The sequence below is a fragment of the Furipterus horrens genome, unplaced genomic scaffold (genome assembly GCF_987537825.1).
Source record: "Furipterus horrens unplaced genomic scaffold, mFurHor1.1.pri manual_scaffold_3, whole genome shotgun sequence".
Lineage (NCBI taxonomy): Eukaryota > Metazoa > Chordata > Mammalia > Chiroptera > Furipteridae > Furipterus > Furipterus horrens.
In genome coordinates this window covers 93874426-93887229 of record NW_028327173.1, presented here as the reverse complement: position 1 = coordinate 93887229, position 12804 = coordinate 93874426, and the positions used below count along the sequence as shown (strand labels likewise).

General features: G+C 41.8%; 2 protein-coding genes across 2 annotated transcripts in view; both read right to left on the bottom strand.

Annotated features, from left to right (window-relative positions):
* The window catches only part of GCNT2 (glucosaminyl (N-acetyl) transferase 2 (I blood group)), a 118936-nt gene that overhangs the window by 81383 nt on the left and 24749 nt on the right, over positions 1 to 12804 (bottom strand). The gene's annotated exons all lie outside the window — the stretch shown is intronic.
* Positions 9600 to 10555, bottom strand: LOC150015510 (N-acetyllactosaminide beta-1,6-N-acetylglucosaminyl-transferase-like). Its single transcript, XM_090269874.1, has one exon. The coding sequence runs from the start codon at positions 10524 to 10526 to the stop codon at positions 9600 to 9602; it is 927 nt and encodes a 308-aa protein (XP_090126000.1). The 5' UTR covers positions 10527 to 10555.

The following is a 12804-nucleotide window of genomic DNA, read 5'->3' as shown; positions in this document are numbered from 1 at the left end:
ATGGCAATAAGTACATATCTATCAGCAATTGAATCTAAAAAACAAACTAAGCAAACAAGCAGGACAGATACAGAATCATACGTATGGAGAACATTGGGCTGGTGTTTAGTGGGGAGACGGGGTCTGAAGGAATAGGGGAAAAGGCTAAAGGATTAAGAAGTACAAATTGGTAGTTACAGAATAGGCAGAGGGATGTTAAGAGCAAGGATAGGAATAAAGTTGCCAAAGAACATATGCATGACCCATGAACAGGAACAAAGGAGTGGGGATCATCTGAGGGAGTAGGTTGTGCTGGGTGGAGGGAGGCAAAGGGGGAAGAACTGGGACAACTGTGATGGCATAATCAATAAAAAATTTTAAAAATTATTTTCATCTGACTCCATTCAATATTCAATAAATATTTATTTTTATCTCACTGGGTGCTTGCTGGTTGGGCTGCTTAAAATAAAACACCATAAAGAGATTATAGCCCAGTCAATGTAATATATTTACATTCAGAATAATTATTCGAAGATTATAGAATGACTTAAAAGAGTTACAACAAAGGTTTACAAGGGTGTACAATTGAGAAAAAAAGATTAGGGAGAGCTTCCTAAATGGCAAGCCACTGAATGCAGACCTATTAAAGTCATTATTTATTGCGAGGGATGGAGGAGATTGGCCCCAGTAAAGAGAATGATAAGCAGAAAAAAACCAAAGGCAAGGTGGTTTCTCTGGAGTGTCCCTTTTGGGGAAAACAGCAGTAGGAATTGAAAGTGGGGTGATATTGCTGATATTGAGGTGTAATTCAGTAGGGATATACTGATATCCAATATGCCATGTTGAGATGTTTATACTGAATAATTCAAAAAGCTGTTGAAAGTCACTGCAGCTTTTGGGATTGAGAAGTTTTTCTTTAGAGCTATGCCTTAAGAAGAAAAATATGTCAAGAGTGTTAGAATGGCCTGAAAAGGGAGACCTGGGTCAGGGAGAACACTTGGAAGGGTCAAACAATCTACTTGAGAAGCACCGGGCGCTGGAGTTAGAGTGGGAGTGGTGGGAACAGGGAGGGTGATGCTCCCTAGAAACCTATCACAGACAGAATGTGCAGAATGTGCTAATCAGATATGGGAGCCTGCATGAGGAGAAGCTGGCTGACTTGGAGAATGCTTGTGCCAGTCACGGGGATTCCGGAGAAGTGTGTTAGTGGGGAGTAGGGAGGAGGAGCCAGGGGCATCAGCAGGTTCCAAAGGGAGCCTCAGGGAGAGATATCCAAAGATGGGGAGAAATGTGGGAGAGGGCCTGGGAGCATGAGAACAAAATTATCCATTTAAATACAAGTTTCTCAAAGAGGGATTATAAAAGCTATGCCCTTAGCACATTTGGCAACATAATAACCTTCCAAAAATGCTGGAAGTCTAGCCAAAAGGTCCATGACATATCAAAGTTCTGATAAATTGTTCAAAGTCTTCAGTCTTTGATAATTATCTCTTCATAGTACTTGGGCCCATCTACCTTTCTAGTAAAAACCACTTTTAGAAAACAGTAATTCTTCTATACATTGCCTTGTGGATTGAGGACAGAACACAGGATTAGAAATAAAACTATTTGAATTTGTGCACTGACTTTGCTAATTACTAACAGTTCTAGAAATTCAACACACATTTAGAGATTAGGTTGCAAAGTCAATGTGTAAAGGAAAACAACACACGGTCAAAATTCCTCTGCAGAAATCCCTTGGGAATGTGTCATGTTAAAATAACACAGAGTCCCCAAATTTCCAACATGACCAACTTCCTCTTTAATCTTGGCCCAGAATGGTTTCTTACAATGAGCACCAGATGAAGCAGTTGGCTCAAGCTGAGGAGCTGTAAGATGCATACTGAATCTTACATTAGTGAGCCATGGGAGCCATGACTCAGAATGGGAATGAGCAGAATCTACTTCATGCTCACTCTGGACCCCACTCGTTGGATGCAATAGAGGGTAGGGTGGGATGGCTGAAACCATTTAAACTTTCATAGAGTGTTGGCTTGCACGTGTGTGTGTGTGTGTGTGTGTGTGTGAATACAGTTGAGTTTGTGCAGCAAGGTAAATGAATACAAGCTGAGACTCCATTGTACTGAGCATTGCTCGAGTGCCTGGAATTGTGCAGGTGCTTTTCCTTGAAGCCCAATCTAGAAGGCAACCAGGGACACAAACAGCACTGTGAGGTTAAAAATAATACAGTGTGATACAGGAGGAGTGAGTCCACAGGAATAAGAATTAGGAAAGGTTTTTTAGAAAATGTGACTCTAAGCTGAATTGTAAAAGAAAAGCACATCAGTCAGACAAGGGACGAGGGTGGCGGTCATGTCATCTCTGGTCTTGCCCACCTCATGTCTGGTCCAGCCCTCACCCTTGCTCACTCAGCCTCAGCCACAGGGCTGCTTTTCCACTCCTGAACACAGGGAGCTCTTGCTCACCTCAGGACCTTTGCAAGCCCTAGACTCTCTGCCTGGAACCTCTTTCCCAATGCATGGCTAGCTCATCCTCAAGCACAAGTACAGTTCAAGTGCTATTTTCACCAAGAAGAGTTCCCTGACCTGCCCAATTTAAACTAGATCACTTCCTGTACCAGCCTGCATTTTCTTTATAGCACTTACCATAATTTAAAATTATCTTATCTGTCTACTTTTTATTACCTGCCTCCTGCTTCTAAATATATACTCCATGAGAGTAGGGACCTTATTTGTCTTATTCATGACCATATCCCAGTACCTAGTACAGCCTACTGCTCAGTAATAACAACAACAACAACAACAATTTTAAAAATGAACACTTAAAACATGTGCCAGGCACTGGTCCCACTCATTTAAGCATCACATATTTGATATAAATATTAATTTCTCTATTTTACAGATGGGAAACTGAAGCCCTTAAATTTAGGTGACTTATCCAGGTCACACTGCTTATAAATGGCTGAGTGGGATTCATATTCAGACAGACTGGCTCCAGCATCCACGCCTTCAACAGCTTCACTACACTACTTCTCTAAGACTGAGCTTTCCAAACATCAGGTCACATGGTGGTGATGGAGGAGCAAGGGTCCCAACCCAGTTCCTCTGACTCTGGCGGCCAAGCTCCAGGAAAAGGTGAATTGACAAGGACCGGGGTGATGAGAACTAGAGGGATGGAAGCCAGCCTGCAGAGCTGCGCTAACAGAGGATGGTGCTGAATTCAGGGGCACACAAGGGTGAGTGACGGAACTGAGTTCTGAGCATGTAGAATTTGGGGAGTGCTCCCAGCTTTTTTTTTTTTTTTTTAGGTTTTATTTATTTATTTTTACAGAGAGGGGTAGGGAGGGAGAAAGAGGGGGGAGAAACATTAGTGTGTGGTTGCCTCTCACACATCCCCAACTGAGGACCTGGCCTGTAACCCAGGCATGTGCCCTGACTGGGAATCAAACTGCCAACCCTTTGGTTTGAAGGCCAGCGCTCAATCCACTGAGCCACATCAGCCAGGGCATGCTTCCTGCTTTTGAAGCAGAGCACATTACTCAAGCCCTCTGATCACATCTTCACATTTATAAAATATAGCTTTAAGTACTGACCAGACAAAATTCTTGGGAAGATTGAACCGAGGTAATTCAGGCCCATGGGCATGTGTTCAGTAAATATTAGTTCCCTCAACTTTCCATAACTTCTGCTCATGAAAAAGCCAAAGTTCTGGGAAAATGGACTAAATACCAAGATGACATGAGAAACAAAACAGCATTCTTGGGTGGGTCCAATTACATAATCATTCCATAAGACTTACAATTAGTTAAGTTTCATCTTCTGAACACTTCTACTGCAATAATCACATGAAGAATTTGTAAAACTAGGTTCAATTTAATGTAACATGTAACATTAGTGTTGCTTCTTCTTCCCCTAAATGTTTCCTTTTATTCTTATTTCTTACTAGTTGTATGTAATATTTGTCTTTGAACAAGTCATATACTTCCATCTTAAATTTTCTCATCTACAAAATGGGAAGGATAGTTCTCTTACAAGAGTCTTATAAAAATTAAAGAAGTCCTTTTGCAAACTAAATACTATTCAAATATAATAAAGGAACATTATTAAAAATGTGTTTATGAGGGGAAAGTAGTATGCTTAATGAGATCATACCATTTCCACAAAAGCAATGTAATTAGTATTCTCCAAGTTAAATAGTTCAAGTGCTCATGGATCTCATTAAATCAGTGATTTTCAACCGGTGTGCCACAAGAACTTTTAAAACATGCAATACCTGCCTATTTAGTCAGGGGTACTGACCTCTTTTCCCTTAGACTGTCAAATAAAAAATGACAACGACCAACACAACAATGGCCATCCAGTGTGAATGAATCAAAATTACACCTATTTTTTGTCAGATCAGTCAAAAAATATAATAATACACTTTTTAGCATGTCGCAAAATTTTAGTAATTAGTATGTGTGCCACGAGGTGAAAAAGGTTGAAAATCACTGCATTAAATCTTGCCCCTCTGATATGTGCAGATGGTCAAAACAAGACTGTCTGCAGGACAAGGAACCATCCTACGTGGCCTGTGCTTCCATCTGCCCAGCATCATGCTAAGGAATTGTCCTCCACCGGAGCATGCCTCTTAACCTCTAGCTCTGGTGTGAGTGACCTGAAAAAGGCTGGCCAGCATTTCTCATCCTCCTGATTTATTCAGGGATAGGAATTTAGACCAAGCAGAACCAATCTGAGGACTCTCCTGAGCTGTTGCTCGAACTATCAGGCAAAAGACTCTTTTCCCCTAGAAGTGCCAGCTGTTAGAACCAAACACCTGGAGCTACTTCTGGCCATCTCTAACACCTGGTGGGGAGGGTCTGCCTCAATGAGACCTACAGGGACAGAGGCAGAGAGGTAGGGTGACCAACTCATCCCAGTTTGCCTGGGATGTTCCTGGTTTTAGTACTGAAAGACCCATTTCCAGGACCCACCCTCAGACCTGGGCAAACAGAGATGACCTGGCAAGAAAGATTCCTGAATATATTGTTCTAACTTTTGAACCAGCTTTATTTGGAGCCCCTACACTTGAACATCTTAATTCTGTGACTCAGCAAGTTCTGATGTCTTTTTTAAGCAACATTGAATTGCATTTCTGCCACTTGCAACTCTAAAAGTCGTATCACATTCCCAAAGAATGTGCACATATAAATAAAACTCAAAGTTTAAAAAGAAAAGTGAATCAAAGTAGGAAACACGCTATTTTTAGAATTGAAAAATGAGGAAATGTGATCATGTGGCCACTTCTGAGGTTGAGATAATTTATTTGACAAAGGAGCTCTGAAAAAAATGTACACAGAGTGGAAAAAGGAAGAGAAGCAAATGAAAACATTCCTATGGAAGAAAAGCATCAAGGCATGAGAAAGGTCTGAGTAATGCATGAGCAAAAATTCACAAGAACAAACTTATGCAGTGAGAGAAAAAACGTAGCTAAAGCCAAATTCTATAGCAGCTTTGCCTTTTCAGTAGAAGTGGACCGGTCCTGAAGTGGACAGGAGGACAATTTAGCCATAGTGTTACAGAAAGGGGGTGTCCAAAAATCCCCAGAGCCTGCAGGTTGGGGAATGGGGAAAGGAAACAGCTTTCAGGATGCCTTCACATGCCTGTGACTAGTGGCTAGTGCCTTTGTTACACAAATGGCTTTGGTTCTTCCAAGGCCCCAGGAAGATGGGAGGGGTTTTGGACCATAGAATGGTACAGAGAGCACACAGAGCCTGCCTAAGGTTCTGTAAATGGTCAGAACTGGTTACCGAACCCACTGCATCAGAGGACACAGTCAGGGGTTTAAAAATAGGCGGCAGACATTTTAGCGAGGTTCTCCATGTGATTTTGAGAAGGGAGAATACCATGCGGCTTTGAAAGGGCAAAGGGAGAACCATGCATGATCCGGTGCAACAAGGCACGTGTTTTCCTGGACTGTTATATGGAGGCTGATGACATCGTACCCCAGATCCTGAAGGAGACAGCTGACAGATAAGGGATGGGGAACTTCTGGGCATGTTTTTGGCTTCTAGCCTTTTGGGGAGCAAGGGAAGTGCTGGGTCCCATGGGAGAACAGAGCTCTGAGCTAAAGTGCTCACTGCCCTCCCCAGGTTGGAATATTGTAAATAAAGACCTGTTTTCCTCAGCACTAGTTGTTGGGTTTTACACCAAGGCGCCACGTGAAAGAACCCCCTTTCACTCTGTAACAATAGGAACAGGACAAAAAAAACCTATACTACTACCAGCTTTTGCAGGTGCTGAACAATTTGACAAGACTTGAGTCAAAAATCTAAATGGGCTCTGACCCTCTGCCCTGGGGCAGGAAGGGAAAAGAACTCGCTAGTGGAATAACCAGAGGAGCTAGAGAAAAGGGGCTCGTCTTATGGTGACAGTAGCAATGATTACAAAGATCTGAGAAGTTAGAAAATATAAGTGTGTACCAGAAGTTGGAGTAAGGTACTGCTAGCAGAGCTGGATGTTTTGTAGTGTGAGTCAAAGAAATGTTGTGCTCCTGGGTGGTTTGCTTTGAATTTATGGCCAGAGGGAGAGATCTAGTCAATCTGCCTGACCATGAGCCAAAGGGGATGGAATGATAGCCACTCCGTTTGGCCTCCCCTCAAGAAGGATGTGAGACTGGCTGTCAAGGGACTCTCTCTGGTGTCACCATTTCTATTTATAATGCACTATGGGAAAAGGCTAAGGATTAAAAACTAAAAGGGATGTCATTTTCTCAACAGAAAGATAACGTAAAAAAGAGCTGTGTGAAGATATGCAATTTAGTGTTACCTCTATAAATAAACTTTTTATTGAGTCCCACCAATTTTAAACTATTTTCACTTTGTTTTCTGATATCTCACTATAGAAGACTAATCATTTTCTTAGGAATATTACTCTTGTGGGTGTGTTGGGGGACCTGATGTGCATATACAGGGTCTAACACAAACACTTTAATTTAGAATATTTAGGAGAAGAGAGAAGGAAACGTTGAGGAAGGGAGAAACAGCACCCTCTGACTTGCACATTTGCAAAAAGGAATCTTATGCTGTACTTACTGAAAAACTTTCCCTTTACAACATGACATTGAAAATAGAAGAACTTATACTGTTAAAGGCTGTCTAGTAATAAAGAAGCAGATTCGCACATCAAATCTTAGATAACAAGGAATGCTCAAGCATAAAAAAGGACAGGAGTTACTGGAGCACGGGACTGAAGTTTACATTGCCTTTGAAGATGAGACAGCAGCACAGGGGCTAGTGTCTGATGATTTTTTTTCTTTAATTACTTGTAATTAAGGAAGTCTCTACCTACAAGCAGGATCTTCTTTTGCTGTGTCTCTAAACCAGGATGCCATCCAGAGTCTAAGAAAAGGAGGCAAAGCCCCAGGAAATGTCACTTTATCCTGAAAAGCTTGCCTTGCAGGATCAGACCTGACAGCCCACTGACAGGGCTGTGCTCACCTACCTCCTGGAAGACATGCTCTATTAGCAGAGTTCTCACCCCAATTTCCTGCAAGAGAAATGGATTACATTCGCCAGAGCTAATGGGCAACTTGGAGTCCAGACTCCCCAGTATTTTCACCTTCTTAAGAATTCAGGTTCCAAGAGGATATGTGATTTACATGGAGTTGTATTGTCACTGTAACAGGGCAGAAGCCAGCATGCCACATGGAAGACCTTTAGCAAAAACGTCTTTCTCTCCTGCACATTTCTAGGTGTCATTCTTGGTCTCCCATCTTGTCTATTTGATTAGGACTGGGAAAGAAAAAGGCTGGGGGTAGGGAGGGGAGTTTCTTTTTTCCTTGATTTTTCTACACTGATTTGAGATTGATCAGACTGACCATCCTTCTGTAAAAGTAACAAATACTTAATACTAATCAAACACCGTGTTTTCTTTTCTTAAAAGACAACAAATTCAGGCTTTTGCTAAATTATAAAATGCTTTCATTTCAGTATGATATCTAAGGAATCACATGGTTAGAATCAAACCTTTTTAAATCTTAAGGGGAGAGTGAAAACAGAAAGGGAATAAATATTTAACTATGAAAATCTGCTTCTAAGTACCTAATAGCCTCAAATTACATGTCAGTGAAGGAAACAACCGATAAAAAAATGTGAAGGGATGGTAGCTCCAGGGAGAGGGAGATCAGGAAAAAGGGAATGTGCAGGACGAGAGCCAGCCCTGCCCCCCAGGCCAGCCACCCTGGGATTCAGAGCTCAAACACAATATTTTCCAGAGAATGCTGGTGTGTTCATCGCCCAGCAGGCCCTGCCCTGCAGCCTGAGAGCACCTACCAGTGTTTCCAACTTGGCAGTTCCCCAACAACAAGAACAATGACTGCTTTTCTCTTGCTATAATAATGCTGTCGAGTTCATCAGAGATCCATTTTGTGTTTTTCATTGAGTCCAAAGCATGCTGTTTCCTTCAGAAGAAATCCTACCGTGTTTTATACAGGTTTTAAAATTGTTGATCTGCCCCATTAGTGAAAGTAGAAATATTTTCATGAAAAGAGCTTCTCCTAGAATCTCATTATTTATCTGAGGTTAAAAAAACCAAAAACACACACATACATACATACACACACACACACACATATATATATATATATATGTATATATGTACACACACATATATATATATATATGTATATATGTATATATATTTAAGCCTACATGCATGGGTCCACATATTTCTCAGTTTACTGAGTCTTAGAGAAACAGCCATGGTGTCATAGTAAAGCCTCATACTTTGCCATTTATTCATTCACTCACCTAATGCATATTTATTGAGCATTTACTGTGTTCTAAGCATTGAGGATACAGCAGTTAACAAGATAGGAAATGGTCCAACTTCATGGAGCTAATGCAGAGGAGGCCATGAACCAACTTATGTAAATAAGTTAATATAATAATTCCAGATGGTGATAAACTCTTTGAAGGGAAAACAGGGTGAGGTGATCAGCTCAGAGGACATCTAGCTGATAAGAAAGAGCCTGTGCCACTTGAGGGGTAGACAGGAGAATGGCCCAGGCAAAGGCCCTGGGGTAAGAGCAAGTTTGACAAATTTAGGAGAAAGAGAGAACTCCAGTGGGGACTGAGAACAATAATACCTATTGTGGTAAAGATTTGGTGAGATGATAAATGCAAGAGAACATGATGAATTGCAAAGCAAACCACTGAAAAGTATTAGTTGGCAACATTAGAATATTGTATTATCACATTAAAAACATCCTGCCCTGACCGGTGTGGCTCCGTTGGTTGGGCAACATCCTGCAAAGCAAAAGGTCGCCAGTTTGATTCCACATCAGGGTACAGGTCTGGGTTGCTGGTTTGGTCCCCTTTCGGGGTGGGCATATGAGAGGCAACTGATCGATGTTTCTCTCACACATTGCTGTTTCTCTCCCTTTCTCCCTCCCTTGCTCTTTCTCTAAAAATAAATAAATAAAATATTTAAAAACAAACAAAAAGTATCACCCTGCATTTAGAAAGGATTAGGATGAGGACTGTATGTTTCAGTTTCCATGTTCTACTCAAGTGAAAAGAAGCCAGTTCTTGAAGACCCCTTCCAAGTGTGGCAAATTGCTATCATGCGAAATATGGAATCTCACATACCTGGAATCCTATTGAGCGTCACCCAGAAATGTTCATCAGGACTGAAAGTGTCTTTGGACCACTGGAGCAAATCAACAGCCCGTGGGTCATGGAGAACAAAGTTGGAAAATTCTCTTGATAGGGCAACATAGGCAGAGCCAAAGTAAATGGTGAGATTATGGGGAGGAGGCGGTTTCAGAGCTGTGGTTCTTATCACATAGGAGAGCTCTTTGCCCAGGTGCTCCCGGTGGATATATTTAGTCCTGCCGATTGCATGAGCTGGAGGCAGCACCCCGGGGGTAATGTTTTTCCCTTTAAATCCTTTCAGATACTGAACTATTTCCTTGTTGGTTTTCAGGGGGAAATCTTGCCCACAGGTGTTGATGGCATACTTCCATGGAACCTCCAAAGCGGCAAGATCTTTGACACAGTTCAGGTCAGCCTGGAGCCTGGAAATCCCACCATAGACAACTGGCTCCATTTTAGAAGCCAGAAAGGCATTTGGAAAGCAGCTCAGTAATTGCTCCACTGCATCTTTAAATTCAACTGTAGCCTTTTCATCCACATGAATGCAGTAGACATTCTGAGGCATGTAAATAGCCCTGAAGAGCCTTGTAAAGGTATTGAAATTGTGATGGATGACCATTATATATGCCAAAGGAAATTCAGCCTCTTCTTTGGATAAAGGGGCTGTGATATAGTGGCTCTGGGTCAGGTATTCTTTGCAAGAAGACTTCTCATATATCATTAGTTTGTTTCTCCACAGGAAAGGGGTTTTGCCTTTGAAAAAGGATGTGCAAACTTGAGTCAGCAGCAGAGTGTCCGAATTATTCAGCCTCTGTAAGCTCTGCTGTCCCCCAAAACTGAACACATAAAACACAATAAAAATGATTACACACGAGACAAAAACTATAAAGAGGTAACGCATTGAAGAAGACATGCTTCAAAGACAAGCGAGATTTCAAAGATGGTGAAAATCTGTAAGTCCTTTCCCAAACTTACTTTTTTCTCTGAGTTCTTATTTTGGTACATACTCCAGTAATTTCTACCCTGAAGGAGACGCTGTGGATTTATTCAGTTTCTTGCCGGGAGTCCAGCTGCTGGCTCTGTCCCCAAGCTGATATTAGCAACTGATCCCTCCTCATTCTCAGCCTCTCAAACCGCCTTTGTCTAAATCCCAGTGGCAGGGTGTTAAGCCCAGCCTTGTTCCCTCCCTCTGCCTCCGGGCTTGCATCTGTGAGCTGTTAAACTAAAACTCTGGTAACTGCCTTCTCCTGCAGAATTCAGTTCCTCAGATTTCTTTTGTTTTATTTCCCATTCCTCCTGCCCCGCTCTCACCGCCACCCCCGCGTCTTGTTATTGCCATTCAGGGAATTAGCACAGTGAAAGCCAAAGTTGAAATGATGTGTTCTGGCAGGCACGAATTTCCTGCTAGTCACCCGACATGCTGCGGCACTCAACCCCTCTCCCTGTTCATGGCAATGATCCAAACTCCCAGTACAATCCAAGGGATAGAACATTACCTCCACTCTCAAATATGCTGCTTTAATGGGAAAAAAAAATGACTGAGGTGACAAGTAAAATAAACCTTATCCATCCTGGCTCTTTTGTAAAGCGTTCCTGCCCCGCCCTACTGTGTTCTAAAACAAGAGACTGCAGGAGGTCCAGTCCTAGGGGATCTGAAATGGCAGAGATCCTGGTCCTGTGACTTTGAGATTAGGTGATAGCCCCTCTCCTCCCACTTCCAGCATCCACTGTGGGGCCTGTCATAGAAGGACAGGGTCAAAGGAACAAGTTTCAAGCTACATCCCCTGATTTCGATGAGACTTTAAAGCTTCACTGCAAAGAACTTGAGTCCTGGCCACAAGTGATGTTCAGGTTACAGGACCTAGGGAATATTCGGGTTCTAATACTCAGGGAAGTGCTTCATACCTGTCCGGCTAAGTTTATCAACCACCTAGGAAATGAATGTTGTTACCCCTGTTTGTAAATAACAGTGTTTTGGCTAAGGAGTACAAGCTCTTCCATTTAAAAGTTTCTCTTCTTCAACCTTTCACTTTCCCACCAGTTATTTTAAAATATAGACTAATATATTTTATGTAAAATGACTCTGAAACACCAGTTCAACTGCTGAATACTTTTCTATTTCTACCCACTATTTATCTGAATTTAATACCTCCCGCCACCTTACAGTCTCATAGTGGAGACTGGGCCCCATCCCACCCCATGAAGAAATAATGTCCTTTAACGCACTTTTTCTCCTTCCTTTTGAGAAGTCTCTACCCTGCTATTAAAGAAATAGAACAATACAGGTATGCTTTCAGCATGGGTGGGAAGAGCAATGCTATCCACCAGGATGCAAGGCATTCCACACTTCCTGAATGGCACAGGGCTTCCTAAGCACATTGTAGTTTTTCATTCTTCTCACTTTCATTGTTCCCATTCCTCATTCTTCCAGCTTGGACATTATTTTCCTCTCTGCCTTACTAAGTTCTCCTCATGATATAAGACCCACCAGAAATAAACTCTACATAGAATCACCCTTTGAATTTGCAGGCAAAGTGGAAAAATGAAACGCAACTATCATGAGTGGAGCAGGTCAATCTCATTCTTAGTGTTTCTCTGGAGCAGTGGTTCTCAACCTTCCTAATGCCATGACCCTTTAATACAGTTCCTCATGTTGTGGTGACCCCCAACCATAACTAAAGCATAGTGATTAATCACAAAAACAATATGTAATTATATATGTGTTTTCCAATGGTCTTAGGCAACCCCTGTGAAAGGGTCTTTCGACCCCCAAAGGGGTCGCGACCCACAGGTTGAAAACTGCTGCTCTGGAGGAAAGTAAATAACTGAAAATTCATGATAACAGAGAATTCAATCCCAAGCCTCCCTTTTTCTAAATAATACCTTTAAATATTATGTTATTGCATATCCCATTTCAAAACCACAGAGAGTAATTTCAGTGTCTAGTTCAGCAAAGCCTGTTGACTTAGAATCGATGTTCAAATATTTGCAGTTTGACCAAGTGTTCAGTATACAGATACTGTTTACATTATTATATTATTATTTCCAACTGCGCAGTAGCATAGGAGTTCAATATATAAGTCTTAGGGGATGGGCATTAATAATGTTTCTGTATTAATAAATACCGACACTAGCCAAATGAAGAACTTCTGAAACCAGAAAAGCTGGTGTGTGTGCTGCCTGTCACCTAC